The sequence below is a fragment of the Puntigrus tetrazona genome, chromosome 21 (assembly GCF_018831695.1).
Source record: "Puntigrus tetrazona isolate hp1 chromosome 21, ASM1883169v1, whole genome shotgun sequence".
Lineage (NCBI taxonomy): Eukaryota > Metazoa > Chordata > Actinopteri > Cypriniformes > Cyprinidae > Puntigrus > Puntigrus tetrazona.
Window position 1 is genome coordinate 1,880,801 of NC_056719.1, and position 19,825 is coordinate 1,900,625.

The 19,825-nt window shown below is 38.5% G+C and overlaps 1 protein-coding gene across 8 annotated transcripts in view; it reads right to left on the bottom strand.

The window, feature by feature from the left end:
- The window catches only part of nsmfa (NMDA receptor synaptonuclear signaling and neuronal migration factor a), a 34,711-nt gene extending 15,240 nt beyond the window's left edge, over positions 1 to 19,471 (bottom strand). For 2 of the 8 annotated variants that reach the window (XM_043221964.1, XM_043221958.1), the window contains exons 1-5: positions 19,095 to 19,469; positions 5,852 to 5,910; positions 4,824 to 5,654; positions 2,580 to 2,646; positions 2,328 to 2,333 (exon numbers count right to left, since the gene is read on the bottom strand). In XM_043221964.1, the coding sequence (XP_043077899.1) occupies positions 2,328 to 2,333; positions 2,580 to 2,646; positions 4,824 to 5,654; positions 5,852 to 5,910; positions 19,095 to 19,165 (1,034 nt within the window). In that variant the 5' untranslated portion in view covers positions 19,166 to 19,469. Of the gene's footprint in view, positions 1 to 2,327; positions 2,334 to 2,579; positions 2,647 to 4,823; positions 5,655 to 5,851; positions 5,911 to 19,094 lie in introns of all 8 variants that reach the window. The other 6 variants (XM_043221963.1, XM_043221959.1, XM_043221962.1 and 3 more) reach the window with 6 other exon arrangements.
- Positions 19,472 to 19,825: the final 354 nt, after the last annotated feature.

Sequence of the window (19,825 nt, forward strand, 5' to 3'; positions counted from 1 at the left end):
CCACCCCGGTCCAACAATACACTCCTCAATCATCTACTGCTACTGTGACCATCTGGTCCTGTTTCAATTACCCCGGATCCTTAGAGAGACCTCTGAATGAAATATACTGGATAAAAAACAAAAGCCAAGACAAGATAATATTAGGAATATTAAGAACTTTCTAAAAGATCAGATAAATATGCCTAATGGTATATCCAAACCATAATACAGTATATGGTACCCCTTTTCTTTTTTTCTGTTTTGGTGAGTAAATCAGAAACTTGGAAATAATCAAATATGTACGTTATGGTATCATCATCCAGTAGTCAAAACAGTTTTTTTTTGAAAGGCAGGACACTTGCCAAATTATGATTACCACATACTGATTCAATCAACTGCTGATATAATTTAGTAGAAGCTGCACTACAGTGTAGTTCAACATGCAAATCAAAACGTAAAAATAAATTAAAACCTACATACTTTTTATTATTATTTTATACGCCTCACGCATTAATTATCACACTCCATAAACTTATTAGACATTTATTAGCATTTTAACATGCTTATTTCACTGGATAAATTAGTATTACCGCCGTAATATCACCAGCTAACAAAAAAAAATCGACATGCATATAAATTTATTTATTTATATGTATTTTAATGTTTATTATCTGAACATCGCACTGAAAATGTTTAGAATTTCTCTTGCACTCCTGTTGACAAAGGTTGGATTATTTTTCCTCTCAAAAAAAAACAACAAAACTATTTCCGAGGTTGCCAACAATTGCAATTTTCCTCTCAACTTGCATAGTTCAGTCACGCCGCGATTACACAACGGTACGAAAGTTGGGTTGTGGCTGTGCAAAAAGCAAAAAGCAATTTCAAGGTGTGTTGTAACCATGGAGGTAGGACATTGAATCCGACTCTCATCTCAACCCAACCACACAGCAAATTGAAGGCTAAACTGCTTAGGGTGGTTCATGTCTAAGAATAATGAATGCACCAAGTCCTCAAACAAAATATCTATACTGACATGGATACATATCTAAGATTTAGATAAAACGACAGCTATAGCTATATATAACGATATAACGATAGATAGATAGATAGACAGACAGACAGTGGAGCCAGATAGGGTTGTACTGCCAAAGCTCTTCCTCTATATCTGACAGGAATAAAAGCAGGGCTAAATGACAGGCCTGCAACAAAGTACCTCTGGATGATGGTGGCCGACTCCACATCGTTCTTTCTCCTCTTTCTCTCTGCTAGACTCCGGAAAACCCTGGCAGGAGGTTACAGCTTTAATGCCAGCAAGGGCAAGGGCTCACTGAAGTGCGGTTAGAGGTTAGAGCCATGCTCGTGAAGGGGCAATGTTAGGCTGGGGTTAGGCAGGAGGAGCTCCTCCTGGGCAAATAAAGGTTCAGCCATGAGCAGAGCCTCAGATTGGATCGAATGAGCGGGACTTACACCACCACACGCTGGTGCAGGAAATTAAAATAGTATTCTTGATAGCATACCCAACAGCGTCACCTACAGATTAAAATTCCTTATAGACCCTAGTTTCACCTAACAAGTAAATTGTATGGACACAAAAAAGACATTGTGGATACACACCTGCAATTCAATATGCTGATCAAAACTATATGAAATTATCTCAAGGAACTCTTAACATTTCTAGATAAACAACTCAACTCAAAAAATGATCGGCATCAGCATCTGTCAGCATTTCTAAACCATCCAAGACAACTACATCTGTGTCTCTGGCTGAGGTAATCAGAATTATTTAGACCAGCCTATCAAATGCTTTTCTAAGCCATTTCTTGAATCAAAATGCATCGCTGCATTTCTCACCACTAAAGCAACATCATCAATCTTTCCTTCAGGTTTTCAAACCAGGCAGATTCTGATTCATTTATACATCAAGGTAAAATCATTTTGCTTCAGTTTCATCAACTTGACAGCGGTGAAACGACGGTTTCCTCGGTTCATATACACAGGCACCATTTGAATGGGACTAGTTACCCTGAGAAGATCCAATAAATGTTTGTTTTGTAGTCAGGTGTGTTCTTCCCTCACACTCTCAAATTACGAAGCCATTACAAAAAAATTACAGGGCAAATTACCTCAGAGAAATCTAATCCCACCCGGATAAGAATGTTTGTGCTTGTAGTAATTTTTTTTCCCTCTTTGGCTTCTTCTCATTTATTTCAAATATTGTAAATAGAGCTAAATTTATGGAACTGGAGGGATGGTAGGGCGGGCTGTGTAGAGGAAGCTAGCGTTTGACATCACACATTTCATTCGCATGTCATTTTGTGACATTTAAAGGGTAGAAAAGGGATACTCACGAAATCCTGTAGAGCGGAGAGGTAAGGCAGACAAAAAGGAGAGAGAAAGACAGACAGAAAGCTTAGATAACAGCCATGTTTGAAGAAAGTGTGTGGTCAGCGTGTACTTGTCAGCTCTCTGAGTCAGTTTGACAGTAAATGTCACTAAATGAATGTGTGTTACTGGTGAGACACCTGTTGTGCCATCTGTACTTCAGGTCAATATAGGCGTCTAACTTCAGTGTGTGTGTGTGTGTAGGAGTTAATACTTACGCCTGCATGGTCGTTGTAGCAGTCTGAAAGCTGAACATGTTTTCTTTAGGTAACCAACTGTTATCTTCTGGTTAGAAAAAGACATAAGGGACTGCATTAGTAGAGCTGAAATGATGTATCTGAATATATGCATTGCGTCAAACTGACAATCATATACAGTGGCCCCTAAAAAGTACTTAGACGTGTAAGCCACACTCAAAAATGTAAGAGAATCATTGCAATAGACAACACAATATCAAACCAAAACTCATATAATGATAGATTTAATATTCTTAGCAATTACTTTTAACTACATATTAATAATACACATATTATACATAGGCCTACATGCATACACACACACACACACATACATACACACATATTGTTTTAACGAATAAGTAACATGAAATGGCACTTTGGTCGTCTGTCATCTAATGACACATCTACATTTTAAATGAATGTTTGGGTTCAAAACAAGTTAAGCTCAATTGCAAGTGTTTGTTCAAAGTTGATCACTACAGAAAATCACGTCGGCTTGTCCCTTAACTTTTCTTTTTGTTGTTAAAAAAAAACAAAAAAACGAAATGAAAGCACATATAATAGAAGTCAATAGCGCTAGTGAAATGCAAAAAATTCTTTATTTTTTTTTAATCTGTAAAAATGTGTATTATTATGAGCGTCTAGTATTCTAGATAAATGAACTTCTCGTTATTCATCAGAGGTGCATCTGTGTATCCGTGGGTTGTTGCCAGTACATCAACAGAGACATGTTGTCAGATGAAAGCAAATAGCGGATGACTTTGTTTCTTTCTGGTTTTTCTATTGTCAGACATCATGAATGCATGCAAGCAAGAAAGCAACGTTTATGTCTATCTGCTCCTAACTTTACACAGTAAGTGATTCCATCACACCAGTCTAATGAATAATATTGAAGTGCCATGGCTGTACTGTATGTGTGAATAAACTAAAAGCGTTTTATTCCTGTGGCTCAAACAATAGAGAATGGCAACGCTAATGTAATGGGTTTAAATCCTAAAGATTGCATAAACTAAATAGTCAGCCTTGTATCATGGTAACATGTCTAATATTTAAGTGTAATTGCTGAACAACATTATTGTAACAACATTATAAAATTTACTAAACAGCAAAACATTGTGGTAGCAACACAAAGGTCATGGGTTTGATGCCCAAAGTATTAATGAACTGACAAAAATGTTTACCTTAATTTACTGCTGATTTACTATCAGCAAATGCCTCACTAAACCACATTTTCTGCTTGTTTTTAAAGGGTTACTTTACCCAAAAATAAAAATATTGCCGTCAATCACTTAACCCCATGTTGTTCCAAGTGCATAAAAGCTTTGTTCTTCTTCGGAACACAATTTAAGATATTTTGGAGGAAACCAGGAAGCTTGTGACTGTCCCATTGACTGCCAAGTAATGAGCACTGTCAAGGTCCAGAAAGTATAAAAAGGCATCATCAGAATGTTCCATCTGCCATCAGTGATTTAACAGTGGTGTTATGAAGCTACAAAAATTCTTTTTGTATGAAAAGAAAACAAAAAAACAACTTTATTCAACAATTTGGCACCATATCGTAGAACAGCATACATCGTTTGAGTCTAGCGAATATTCTCCAAAAAGGCACTACAGTGCAGAATCTTTGAATAAAGTCGTTATTTTTTCTTTTTTTCCATACAAAATGTATTCTTGTAGCTTTACAATATTACGGTTGAACCACTGGTGGCAGGTGGAGCATTCAGAAAATATCTTTCATACTTTTCTGCACCTTGACAGTGGCAACTGTTTGGCAGTCAAAGGGACACTGACAAGCTACAATGGGAGTAAATGATTAATGACAAAATTTCCATTCTGGGGTTAGAGTAACCCTTTAATAACAAAATTTCTTTCAAGAAAAAAAATCAATCATTTTCAGTGGTAATCAATGCAATGCCCAAATGCTTGATTGAGCTTTACCTTTGAACCTGAAACATTCCATTACGTGTAGTTTAATCATCCAAATACTTTCTGGGGCAACTGTGAAGATCCACCAGCAACAACATACACACATGGTCCACTCCACAGAGGGAGAGAGCACAAAAGAGACACACAGGAGAGAGGAGAGAGACACAGGAGAGCGGGAAAAATACAGACCACGGCACATCGAACACATCGACGCCCCCGTTGTTGGCTGAACCCCACCCCTTCCCCTTGGCCAGAGCCTCTCTCTCTTTCTCTCCCCTGTCGCTCTCCCCCTCTCACCTCGCTCCAGCCCAGTCACGCGGTCCACACTGCACATCCGCTCTAGTGGTGGCCGGCGCTGCTTGCCTGCCTCTCGGGTGCTGCTTTCCAGGTCCAGGGAGCCCTGGCTGCGCGAGGGAGCCCCGGGACAGGCCTCGCACGCCAGACCGCATTCCTTTCCCTCCCCCCAGCCGCGGATGTTATGTGCGCTGACCGAGCTCTGCAGAGGCTGGGAAAGGTGGTGGTGGTGATGGGGCACCCCGTGGTGATGGTGCGACGTTCCCGCGCCTGAGATGTGCTGGTGGGGGTTTGATCCGCTGGTTCCGCTGCTTCCACCTCCGCTGGCGTTGCCATGATGGTGGTTGCCGTGATGATGGTTGCCGTGATGATGGTTTCCGGATCCACTTCCACTTCCGCTTCCGCTGCCACTTCCACGGTGGTGGTGGTGCTGGGTCGGAGAAGACGAATTGGAGGATGTAGAGGGCTGGGCGAGCGCTGCCTCCTGCGCTCCTTTCAAGACCTCGAGCTCCAGGTTCTCCTTGCTTCCCCGGCTGGTTCCCAGCATGCCGCTCTCTCCAGTGATGGTGTAGACCCGAGCAGGCTGGAGAGCGCACTCCACACACTTCTGCTGGTCCTCCTCTGCCGAAAAGCTGCGCTCTAGGGACAGCCGGCTCTTGGAGGAAGTCGTGGGAGGTGGCGGTTCCAGAAGGCCCAGGGCGGGGTTGATCAAGCTGGGGTCGGCGCCGACGGCGGAGCCCTGGAGGGTGCAGCTGTGGAAGTTGTTGTTCTGAGTGCACAGGCTGTCTGGGGAGTCAGAGTCGTGGCCAACGAGGGTGTCAGACAGTAAGTGATCTTCAAAATCAAACATTAGGACAGATGCCAAGAGAAAGAGAGAGGAGCGAGTGAGAAACGGCAAGAGATGCACAGAGAAAAAGACAGATGAGGTAACACACGCTACACCAAGAAGTGGCACGGTTTTGAGAACATCACAGGCTCTGAGTGGACTGGAAAAAAAGAAGAGCGGAAAGAAAGGATTGGAGATAACTGACCTGATCCGTTGCGATTCTCAGGATGGGTGTGAAGGTACTCTCCGAATGCACGAGCTGCTCTGCAAAAAAACACACACACATTCGTCATTGGCAGGCCCAGACTGTGAATAAAGTCACGGACGAAGGATAGTGTTAGGCACGACCATGCTGCGCTGTCAACGTGCATCGCGCAAAAAGATTCATAAACCATCACAGGCTTGAATTAGTCTGACAAATCTTTCATCAAACTACCTCACTGAATCACATTCAATAATTTCAATCTCGAAATTAAGCTTTCTGTACTTTTGAGTGCTTAGTATACCCAACAATTAGGATAGTATACCCATTTTGGACAGTATACCCAAAAATTACTTTTGAAATACAAAAGAAGATACTTTAAAGAATGTTGCTAAACCAACAGTTTTGGTGCCCATTGACTTTCAGTTGTATTGAAATATAAAATATATACAATGTATAGCTGAAAAATAATAAACATTTTCCATAAATGAAATTTTAACAGTAATATAAAAATATATAATAGAAAAGTACTCTCAGCTCCGTTTAGCATATTTCACCATGAGATATCCATTCTACAAAAATCCACACATATTCTTCTGAAATCAGCTTATTCATCAGGCTACAAAACCACAGAAGCATCATGCGGTGTAATCCAGAACTACATAATCCAATGACCCTGTCAGCAGCTGATCATATTTAACATTTACTGCAATCCTTTCATTGCTTTAATCCCGTTTTAATGAATTAAGCCCATCATGATGTCTCTTTTATAAGAGAACATCAGAGCATTAAAGCAAGCATTAATGCAAAGTCGCATTTTAAAACATATGCATTTTAAAACATAATGTTTTAAAATGCATATGTTTTAAAATGCGACTTTAATGTGCCTTTAAGACTTTAATGTAAATATCCTTTACATTTATACATCCCTCATATAAATTAGATTTCTGATAATATGGCCCTCTTTAAATACCCGTTTCACCCACAAATAAAAATGAGAGCCATTCTAGTCATGGGCTAAATGGACGATGCCACCTTGTATGTCCTGCTTCCGTATCCGGCTGTCAGTTTCTCTCACTTCTTTTTCAATTTGAGAAATGACAGGCCCAGTGCGGACTACTCTTAGCCTCTTAATGTCACCTGCTAAGCTGACACCAGCCTGGGGTATAAAGGGCTTTCACAGGGATATGAGTAATGCTCTGCATGCGGCAGCTGTCTGCATCGGGAGATTTGAAAGCCGGACTCCTCAAACTTGAGAATGTGGCTCGGCTTCTGCAGTGTGAAGGCTGAAATGAGGCATGTGGAAACACATGTGACTGTGAAAAAGAGGGCATGTGGCAAAAAGAAAGGTGGGAAAACAAGAGTGGGGAGAGGAAGGGAGAAAAAGAGAGGAGGAGGACGAGGAGGAACAGAAACACACGCGCTGTGTAAATGTAATTGGTTGCTTTGTATTTCAGAGCCACCCACAGATTCAGATGTGGTGTTTTTATCTTTCCAGTCCAATAGGAAGAAGGTGGGAGAATGATGGATTTGAAGGTTGAAGAAGGGACAAATAGAGACGTGGAAACAAGTAGAAATATGGACGTGAAAATATAAATATATAATAATTACATAATATATTTATATATCTAGAAAATAAGCAACTGTCAAAATAAGAAAAAATAAACATTTCTTTTGCAATTTTGGCCTAATTTTTCAGTTCTAAGATAATAAAAACTGCATGTATAATAAATAAAAAAAAAAATCATAATCACATTAAATTACATAATGAAAAATATTTTAAGAAAAGAGAAATATAAAAAAAAGGACTGCATGTCTCAGGTGAAGTTAAATACTATATGAAAACAAATAAGTATACAATGTAATTGAAAATCATATCACAAACAATCTTAAAATATATAACAATAAATAAAACAAATATTACTCTGCAGGCAATGTTAACTACTATAAACAAAATATTTTTTAATTAACAAAAAAATGAAGAATTTAAAATATTTATAAATGAATATAATATCATTTTACACAATATCACTACTATAGTAAAATAAATATTAGGAAAGATAACATGCGCATCACAAATAACAACAGCTTTGACTGGTTTGAATTAAAGGCTCACAAATAAGAGTGATGCAAATGATCAGCTGCTCGATAACTTCAGGAGATGCTCGAAACCTCATTCATACCAAAGTAAGCACTAATTTGACACTTAATTCACAGGCGGTTATAGAGAGAGAGTGAGAAAACGCATAAAAACTGCGAAACGAACGTCACAAGGCTTCCCGCAGGAAATATTTGTCACCACTGGCCCATCGTAAACAGCAGGAATCAAAGAGACAGAAAGAGAAACACTAATTAGTTCGGGCCTGAGGGGGTATCATCAGTAACAATCGATAACACCGACTGAGGATTATGGGAAGGGATTTAGCCAATCAAAACAGACGATTAAGCCTTGAATAAATAATGAAGCCAGTATAACCAAAGAGACTTTGGCGGTTCCCATTTCATAAGTGCACACTGACACATCGATAATAAACGAACAACAGCTTATTCTGTTCCGCATACGGTGGCTTTGGCAGTCGCAACTGTGTAAATCTCCGGGTGAGTCATTGCTTTTCGGGAAGCTGATTCAATAGGAGACATGACGGATGAGTCCTTAATACGCTCTGCCTGAACCCGTTTTCGCCAGACAAATATTTGCAGGCACCGACACATGCTTTCGTACCTTTAATGTATCTAATGAACCTGTTCTGCACAATATATGGCCCACACATAATCACATCCATTCCCCCACGCACGGAAAACCCACTCCGGTCTCAATATTGCAACCTCCTCCACAGAAGCTGTCACACGCCCTGGGATCGTTCCACAGGAATCCCTGGTGGCTCGCAGTCGCCTTCAGCTTTTCCTGACGTAACGTTCAACAACATGACACTTGTGACAGCGCTTTAAATTATTCAGTTTTGCCATAACGGCTCGTCTTGAACCAGGTCATTCTCGCCTGCTTCGTAACAAGCATCCTCCAATGCACCAGGGTTAATTGGAGTGCCAATTCAGTCTGAAGAGACACATACTTGACCTGAAGTGCAGGAGAATGCAGCATGCATATGCCTATGTAGGAAGCTTACTACTTAGGGAGCATCCTAACTATTATGTACGTGACAGATTTGGAAGCCTCTACATAAATGACTAACAAAATGTAGACTGATTTGGTGTTGTCGTTTTGCTAAGCGAACCGTGTGATGCTTAAATGATCATAAAACATAAATTTTGCACTTACTTGGATAAAGGATAGATATTGAATCTGTATAATATATAGTATCATTGATTTTTTTTTGAATGTTGGATTCTTTCACTGAGCTGTAAAATTAAACAAATAAACAAAAAAAACATTAATGGAATTATAAAAAAATAAAAAATATTTTTAATTTTAATAAAATTCAAGGTAATTATCCATAATATCCAATCAAATAAATGTCCCAAGGGAATTAACATATTAATAAAATAGTTGAAAAAATACAGGAAAAAATTATACATTCAGAATGACACAAATTATTAATTTTTAATTGCACACATTTTTTTTTTTTTTTATTTTTAATGATATTATGCAGTACTGAACGAAATCAGAATCTTTGATTTTCCACTAAGCTTCAATTAAAGTTTTTTTAATTAAAAAAATTTAAATAAAAAAATAAATAAATACAATTTAAAAACAAACTCTATTCGCTCTTGTGCGCTAAAATTCTACAGTGCTTCCTTCTCTGTTAGCTCCTTTGATTAACATCAGCTAGACGTCCCAAGCTGAGGGAATTATCATATTAATAAAATATCAGAAGAAATGCAGGAAGATAAGAAGGAAGTAAGAGGGGCGAAAGAGAGGGAGGGCAAGAAAATGGGTAATGGGTAAAGCAAGGAAGAAAAAAGATAGAGAGAGAGAAGAAAAGAGGAGCTACTAGGTGAAGATGAGATAATAGAAGGAAGTCAGCATGCTTTCAGACATGTGACTGAAAAAGATGAAGGTGAGCAAGAGAAGGAAAAATTATGTAAATGTGTTTTGAGGCTGGAATGCAGGAATACTTCCTGTGATTCCAAAAGGTCGGAGAACCAACATAGATAAAGAAAGAACGCTAAGAGGAACATTAAAGTGTGTGAAATGCAGTCAGAAAAGATGCGAGCAACGATGAAATTCAATACAGCGGCGGAGCCATTTCCAATGCCTCAACCAATTAAAAGATATTTATAATAAAACGCACACACACATACACAAATTCTACATTTCCGTGATGCATCTGCGTGTTGTTTCATGTGTGTCTCAGTAATTATAATTATTCACAATTGCAATTCCTCATAATTTGCCTTATGTGTTTTTTTTTCCTAATACAGTATTATTTTGGGAAGTTGTTCCCAATATATTTATAAAAATAGTACCTGTATACATAAACCGCAATTTTTTACTCCTGTTCAAAAGTTTAGTTTTTTTAAGAAGGAAATAATACTAATAATAGCACTATAAAGAACTGTTACTTAAATAGCATATTAGTCTGATTTCTAAAGAATCGTGAAACTGAATTCTGATTTTCCTTAATAGTAATAAACTAGATTTTAGAATATATTAACAGAACACAATAAAAAAAATGAATGAAAGAATGAAGTATTTTTTTAATTATAATTTCAAACGTATTATGTCCTTAAAAAGGAAAATCAGTGGGGTTCAAAACAACTCTGAACCCCAAGTACTTTCACCGTGTGCCACAGAAGAAAGTAGGCCACAGAAGTTTGGGACAACAGGATCATGTAGAGCTGATTTCTCACCGCAAATGTTTTAGAGCTCTTTCTATCTCTTTGCTTTCAGCAGTGTTACTCAACAGAAGCAGCACATAAAAGCATGGGCACAGTAGGAGGGGACAGAATCCATGACAGTGCACTCACACACACTCACACACACACACACACACAGCAGGCACTCATGCATGAAACATACACACACTAGAAAATTCACACTCGAAGCCACTCTCCAACACTGTCATAATGCAGTACACTACTGCTCTTGTATTTGCACAAAATGCGATTAAAATTAATCACTTGGCATTTAGAGCATTTAACATCAATTGTTTAGAACTGCGAACGAGAACAAATATGGCAGATTTTAAATAATTTGCGCTAACCGAACAACCGCCATTGAGATGAACGCTAATGCTAGCAGGGATAAAAGGGATAGTTCACACAAAAATACAAATTTGCTTAAAATGTAATCACCCTCAGGCCATCCAAGATGTGGATGAGCTTGTTTATTCATCAGAACAGATCTGGGAATTTTATTTTTCTTTCTTTTTTTTTTTTTTTAATTTAGAATTGGATATTCTGCTGTGAGTCAAACAGCTGATAAAAACATCAGAGAAATTCTCAAGCAATCCATATGTCTTCGATCCATCAATTAACATCTTCTAAGGTAAAATGCTGCATGTTTGTAAGAAACTAATTTGCCAAGAGATATTTACCTCTATCCATAACATTGCTTTCTCCAGCGTAAAAAACAACCTTATCTTAGTTATGAGAGAAATACGGACTGATAGCACTGCATAACAGACCAAATCATTCTAAACAAACATACTGCTGGATTTTGATGTGGAAGGACAACAGGGGATGGTCTTTTCCACTGGACGAAGTGTTATTACAGATTACGGACTGATAGTTTGGCCAAAAGCGAAGCTTAAGGTTAAAGCGCCTTGGATGATAGATTTGGATCTAACGAACACACAGTGCACTTTACATAACGTTAAAGGAATAGTTCACTCAAAACATAAATAATTTACTCGCCCTCAACTTGATCCAAATCTGTATAAATGTCTTTGTTCTGTCGAACACAAAGGAAGATATTTTGAAGAAAGTTTGTAACCAGTCTGTTTCGGGTCACCATTGACTTCCATAGTAGAAAAAAAAATCCTATGGAAGTCAATGGTCGAGGGTGAATAAACTATGACAAAATTAAAATTTTTTGGTGAACTATTTCTTCAGTTGATGGATTGGAGTCATGTGGATTACCTGTGAATTACTTGTGATGTTTCATCAGCTGTTTTTGCTCTCATTCCCTGCCGTGCATCCATCGATGAGCAAGTGGCGCCATACTAAATTTCTCCAAATCTTTTGCGATGAATAAACAAACTCCTCTACATCTCGGATGGCCTGAGGGTGAGTACATTTTCAGCTTCAATTAGAATTTTTTGGATGAACTACTCCTTTAAGAAATGATTTAGGTAAACCTAATTGTCTAGACACTTCACCAAGCAGACACTTTACTGCCATTTTTCCCAGAGATCCTTATGCACTCAACTCGGGCAGCTCTTTGAGAACAATTATAAGGTGAGTGGATAACATGAATTTAATATGAGCCCGGGGACAACCGAACAGTCAAGCATTTCTGATCCTTGTGACATATTTTCCTCTTGTATATTCTGGGCTAGTAAAAACAGCAGCACGGCTAATGGCATGTTCTTGTAGTGCGTGTTTGTGCAGCATATGGGAGCTGCGCTTCGGCACAGACCACAGATTAAAATGTCACCCTCCTTCCTCTTCCACGGTTTGAGAGCCGGGCTTAATGACGCCTGGAACCCTCCTTCGCCCCTCTCTTCAACTCTCACTCGACCCTTTTCTCTCTCTCTTGCATAACAGCAAAGACAACAATGTCAAAGGCGTAATCGCAGAGTGTCAGAGTCATCCTGAGATCTGCATTATCTCAAACGGTCAGACTAATTACAGGACACGGTCTCATCTCCGCCACCAGATAATAAATAGAGCAGGAAGTGAAGTGGGGAGATGCAGCATGTTCTGACGGACTTCTTATACGAGTATATAAGATGTGGAGTCTCTTCACAAAGATTTATAATTAATGATGTTAAAACCGTAAGGCGGGCGATTTAGCAATTTTGCATAGTGGGAGGTATTATCTAAGATTTGTTCTTTAAGCATTTGGATAAAATGGGATTAGTTAGGTCTAACGTACCGAAAAAGAGAGAGTTCGCTCAAAAAACTATAATTCTTGCATTATTTACTCACCCTCTTGTTGTTCCAAATCTGGATGCAGTTATTTTGTTCTGTGGAACACAAGATAAGAAATCTTGAGCATTTTTTTTTCCAAACAAGGACCGTTTGAAAAGAAGTGCAAAATAGGAGAAGGTTATTAGAGAACAGTTCAGTTGCAGTCTGGTCAATACAGAAAACTATCAAATAACTTTTACTATAATTAAAATATAGTACATGAGTTAATCAAGTGAACTACAGGTCAATCAATATGGTATCTTAAAATAATAATTATTCAGCGATGATGCTTTAATATGATCAAGCGACAGTAAATTATATATATACTGTGTGTATATATATATATATATATATATATATATATATATATATATATATTATTTCTATATTTTTAATCAATAAAATTAACAATATTGTGCTGCAAATCAGCATAATAACTATTTTTATTATTAATTTATTGCTATTATTATAAAAAAAATTTAAATGTTTGCGTGTGACACTGAAGATTGCATTTTTTAAATATATCCAAATACAAAACAATTAATTTAAATTGTAATGATATTATTTTTTGCTGCATTTTTGATCAGATATACGCACCCTTAATACACTTCTTTCAAAACATTCCAAAAGACTTACTGGCTACAAACCTTTATATTTTGCAAAATGCATTATTTAAATAAAGAGAACGTTTTTTTAAATGAGACAAAGTGAGAAGATAAACTCTGCTGTTAATCAGCCAAGTCGATATGGTTATTGACTAATGCATATAATCTCATAATAAAACCTTTGTCAAGATGGTTATTGTTGCAAGCAGACTAGCCTGACCAGAGCAGCTATGATGGGTACCGGCCAAAATCAGCATGTCTTGTAGTTCAAAATTTGTTAATTGAAGATGGTCACCAGCTGAACCAATTTCCCTGGTCTTGGCTGATGTTTCTGCAGTGCTAATAAATGCTGATTTAAATGTCGACCCAATGCCTCGTGTGGCCTGTGCCAAAAACCCCCCAAAGCTATAAATGAAAATCTTTATAAATTCCCTGCTTTGATATTTAATATGAAAATACAAGCTATTTTTAATATGCTGGAAGGAGGGTGACGACAGGGTTGCGGCTTTAGATCCTTTATGGGAAACTATGAGCACATCTGAAATGCCAGCATTCGGCAGACTTATCCGAGGCCCAAAGATCAATGAGTCAGATCTCATCAGCCTGCAGTGAATAAAAACACGCTGAAAAGAGCCTCACTTCCCACTCCATAGCTCAGGCTAGGCTTAAAGAAAGGCAGTCTCTTCAGATACTGCAGGCGTGAGAGAATATATGGGATGCTTCCTTAAAACAGACACTGAAATCCATTGACCTATATGGAACTTTTCAAGTGCCAGAGTTACAGATTACAGAGCACTGGTCTTACAACAATGTGTCTCAAGGCTGCCGAAGAGGTTATGTGCAACATTTCTTATTATGTTTCTGTAAAGGAGCGCGCTACTTTTACACGCTCATTTTCCAACTCCACTAGAGTTAAACAGTTGAGTTGTACAGATTTTGACTCCATTCAGCCAATCTCCGGGTTTGGCGGTAGCACTTTTAGCTGTAGCTTAGCATAGATCGTTGAATCTGATTAGACTATTAGCATCACACTCAAAAATGACCAAAAGTTCAAATCGTGACTCTTCTGTAGTTACATCGTGTACTAACACCAACGGAAAATGAAAAGTTGCAATATATAGAAACTATACTCTCATTCCGGCGTGATAATCAAACTTTAAAGTCGCAGCAGGCGCAATGATGTTACACAACGCCTGGAATTGCAGGGGACTATAAAATCGCATTTTTTTTTAATTTTATGTTGGTCTTAGTAAATGATCTAACTACGGAAGAGTCAGGATTTCAGTAGGAAAAATATTTAAATTTTTTGGTCATTTTTGAGCGCAATGCCAAGCGTCTAATCAGAAAGTGCTACTGCCAGACCAGGAGCTCAGCTGAATGGATTCAAAAAAGGCAAAACTGTTTAACTCTAGGGGAATTGGAAAATGAACCAAAAAGTAGGTGTTCATTTAAGATGTCTTGGTCCTGCAGCTTTCATCAGCCAGCAATAAATAAATAACCCTTCCTACTTTCATCTTTGGCTGTGGGTCTGTCTGTTATAATGTAAAAAAAAGTACTTTTCTTAATCTTAGTGGAGTTAGTTTTATCTTTAAAAATATCCAAAACTGTTCAAAACAAAATATATTTAAAAAGGGGCAAAATTACACAAGACTTGTTTTTAGGTAATATCTTAAATTGAATTTATTTTTCCCGACCATTGCCAAATAATCTGTTCCCATTTCAAGCATGAACCTCACTAGTTTAGTATTCGTATGCTATATTTGTAACTATATTTCAATAGAGTAATAAAAGTCATTCAAAATTCAATTTTACATAATAAAAGCTTTAATATTTTTTTTATTTTGTTTGGTTTTTTTTACTAAATATCTTCCAGCACGGCTGTTTTAAGAAGTTTTCACACCACGCTGCAATCATCCAAACAGAATGAAAAAAAATACTCCTATCCTCATAATAGCGTGACATCTCACTGAACGCTCAGCCAGTACACAACATTCAGTTTGGCAGTGATTTTAAGACACGTCTGACTGCTTATCCCTTAATAACATCTTCATAATTCTGCTATGCCTATTTTCTCTCCTGATATTAAGGATACGTGCTATAAATAAACAGTGCAGCAAAGGAATAACGAATGGATTTCTGGATGTTACGGTACATTTAAACCTCACAAATTCACACCTTAACTAAAACCCAAAGGATTCACGAAATAGAAATATGCATGCATCTATCGAAACGAGACGGAGCGATAGCGCAAGCCGGTGACTCAGCCTCTCGGCTCATAAATCAGAGTGGATGAGCATCAAGTGGAAATCTGCAGATCGTTCATGATTAGCATACAAACGCTGTACAGACCAGGCTCTCCACGCTGACCCAGTGGCCCTGAAAGCGTCCAGCCTAAAAATGACTCAGAAACGCAAAAAAGAAAGACCAACAGGAAGAGGCCATTACATAAGTCGTATGAAGTTAGTCAGATCTTTTCAAAAGAGCATGTTCCGCTTCACACCCCGAATGATTACTCAGAGAAAAGCACCACAGATGCATGAGGTGGCCAAGCTGAAAAGATTTTAAAAGTAGCGCAGGAGCAGGAGTACTTCCTGTTCTGTAGTGTGTCGGAGTGGGCCGGGGGTATTCACAGAACATGGTCCGCCTACAGATTTGGCTTTTGAACAGCTCACTGGTCATGACCCAGTGTCTGAAGGAGAGGAGATTACCAGAGACCGCCTTCACAAGGTGCAACAGTCCCCCGGACAATGCCAAATCCAGCAGCATTCAATGGTAAGCAAGCACAAAGCGTGCACGTTGTTCCAAACTGACTAGCTTTTGACACAAACAGCCATTTCTTTGACAGTCAACTAATCGCAATGTGGCTGTGATTTAAATTCGGCTTTGGCTGACAATTATTCTACAGCACAACACCTCTTCTTTCTTTGCTCAAAACACTATAATTTACAGGCTATAATAGCAGTAACAACTGCCACAGGGCAATGACTAATTTCTTTGCAAATGAGCAGTTTCTTTCTGCAGGGCAGCCCATTTTAACGGCGTCCACATCTGAAGTCTGAATACTGTCTGATTGCTCCAGTGCAGCTCGCTTTAATTTGAATTCAAGGCAGTTTAGAAGCCCTTTTGTTTATGTTGATGGAGACGGACCCTAGAGCATTGACTTCAAGATTTGAAGGCCAACACAATACTTGCAGTATTTCAGACAAAGCTGCTCATTTTTAAACTATTTATTTACAGAAACCTGGAATAAATATGTGGCACTGGAGCACAAAACCAAACATAAGTAGTACAGGTATATTTGTAGCAATACACTATATGGGTCAAAATGATAGATTTTTCTTTTACACCAAAATAATTAAGATATTAAATAAAGATCATGTTGTATAAATCTCAGTTTCTTAAAAAAGATTCTTATAACTTGTTTTGTGGTCCAGGGTCACACATATTACAATTAGAATATAAAATAAAAATATATAATAAAATTTAGACATATAAATAATAATAATAATAATAATAATAATAATAGAAAAAAATATTACATTTGATAACATTACATTAATCACAGTACAATATAATATAAATAAAATGAGATTTTGTCAAATTTTAAATCATTTTGTAATTTTTCCACCCTCTTATGAGTGTTCTGATGCCCCCTAGTGGGTCCTGGGCCCCTGATTAAGAAGCACTGCCCTCCAGTTAGCCTAATCTTCAAAGACTTTCACCAATTAATTGGTCATAATTAATCAAAAAGATTCATATGTTCAGCATACAGTATGTAGATTACTCATGCATTAACATTAATATTGCATAGCTCAAAACTACACATGAGAGCGTCTTATTATACCATTGACATGTTGTGTCTGTTTAGGATTCTGTCTACCGTTCCCTGTTACATCGGTCATTTCTACTCAGCATGCAAAGCCGTTTGCACAGATCTACCTGCCCTGCATACTGAACAGCCGCTTGTTCAGGCTTATGACACACACATAAATGCACAGAGGTAAAGAAATGCCATCCCATTCATCACTTCAATCCTTGCCTGAATGCTTTACGTCTACAGCTGGATTTAGACAAGGTTATTTCAATGACCTCTATCTACAAGAAATGACAGCTGCAAAGTTTTTCTGCTCGAATGCAACAATCACAACCCATTCTGCATGTGAGCATTAAGGATGCAATGACTCACAGCATCCCTGAGGCACCAGGCCCAGACGTTAAGGTGAGAAGGTGAACCTCTTGCCATCTTAAGAATTATGACATATGTGATGCACATGAGAGCTTAACAGACACCAGTGATGTAATAACAGGTCTATAGTCAAGACTAACGGTCAATGAGCTTTTCATAAATAATAATGAAATCAAGCCACTATTGTGCTGTCTCAGTAACGTGGTGATTTAACACCTGAGGTGGCTGAATCATACTCTTGGTTACAAGACTGACAGTCCGTTTTTCAATGATGATATAATTCACTGTGACACAGGAACACCAGGGGCAGCACGAGTCAGTCACAGATGATTGACAGATCGGGTCTCGTGCATATTTGCTTGTTGCAAGAGTGTCAGCAGTGAAGGACGGTGTCAATGGCTTGATCTACGGACGACAAGATGACTTGTTACGCTGAATTGCTGGAAAATCCATCTTGGGCTGGTTTCTAGCCGGTGTGACGTGGTATAAGCTGATCATCAGCACTGACAAGACTATCTTAAGACCAGAAAACCAGGTGATCAATATGGAAGTACGTTAACATTCTCACATTTTTTGTCTTTCGTTGTTGTTGTTTAGAAAATAAAGTCTGCTGCGAGACCTACTAATAAGAGTAATTAACAAAATGAAGTAATAACTGAATAAAGTAATCAGAAAATCTGAAAAAATGCTTATGAAGATTGAACATGTACAATATGTAGGAGCACCATAATAGCAGCCTACAGTATCAATAGTATTGTGGTATAGGAACAGATCACAAATTAGGATATCTACTAATAATAACGTTCACTTCCATTGAGCTGATTATTGAGTCACTGATATGAACTTGAGAGCCCTATCTGGAACACAAACGATTCAATGGAAGATTCAACACACATGACACTCGGTCATAGGTACACAGGTGAATCTTCTCTAAGGTATTCCCTTTCGTTGTGCTCCTCACATTCTGTCTCTGAAAGACTTTTAAGATACTTTTAACGTTATATTTTTATGAGGCTCGACATCTTCAGTCACCATTCATTTGCATATAAAAGGGTTTTCAGCAAAATGTATACAGTCGTACAGATCTGGAACAACACGAGGGAAATGAAATGATGAAAAACGTACATTTAGGGTGATTTAACATCACAACGTGAATATCAATGTACTGGATGTTCGCAGATAAATGGAACCGTAACGTTAACGAATGCATCCGTTGTCGGGACATCGGTTTTCTTGATGACTGGTTTGCTCGGTCTAATATCACGGCTGACCTTTCCTTTCTCGCATGAATGGGAGTTGAGATCCCCACGCGGCGTTTTGCAACTTCAGAGCTCTGAAGCCACACGTACGAATGCAGAGCCGAGCTGACGGGCTTCATGCGGTGCAGAACCCAAAACGAGTTCGCATAAAAGCATACACTCACCTAACTTTGGCTGCCACCGAAGAAATCGCATCATTTCTCAGATTCTTCCTTTTGGACACTGCAGTTCCCATGCTGGCATGGAAACAACGCTTGCAAGAAAACAGCACATTCCAGATGTCAAAGCATTGGAGGGAACACGTGAAAAAAAAACGACGGAACAGGTTGGTTTCGGGATGCGGATCCTCGTGCGTTCACGTGAAGGTCTGTTTACAGCATAACGCAAGAAATTCTGGAGGTGATGCGGGACAGAGGATGCCGCCGTCTCCTCTTGCTAGTGTCAACTAGTTTAAGAAAAAACACACGCACGAGCAGGTCCTTCCCCTCCTCTCTCTCTCCCTCTCTCCCTCTTCATTGAGATGAGAAAGATACGATGGTTTGAAGAGTGTTTATGGTGGTGGGAGTGTGTGAGGGTCCAGACAGGAAACCCAGTGGGACCATATATGGAGCGACCACTCCTCCGATTCCGCCCACTCGCGCTAATGTCAGGTGCAGAATGAGCTGGAGTGACCGGAACACATGCACAAATACCGCACTAAACATTAACGTTATCAGAATAACAATGGTTCAAGAGCCTCGTATAGTTACAGTTATATAGTTATCTATCCACTCATCCATCTCTCTGTATTGTCTGTCCTTTTGCACATTCGTTCATCCATCCATCTATCTGTATATATAATCTATATTTTACCTATCAATCCATTCATCTATCCATATTCTGTCTATCCATTTAT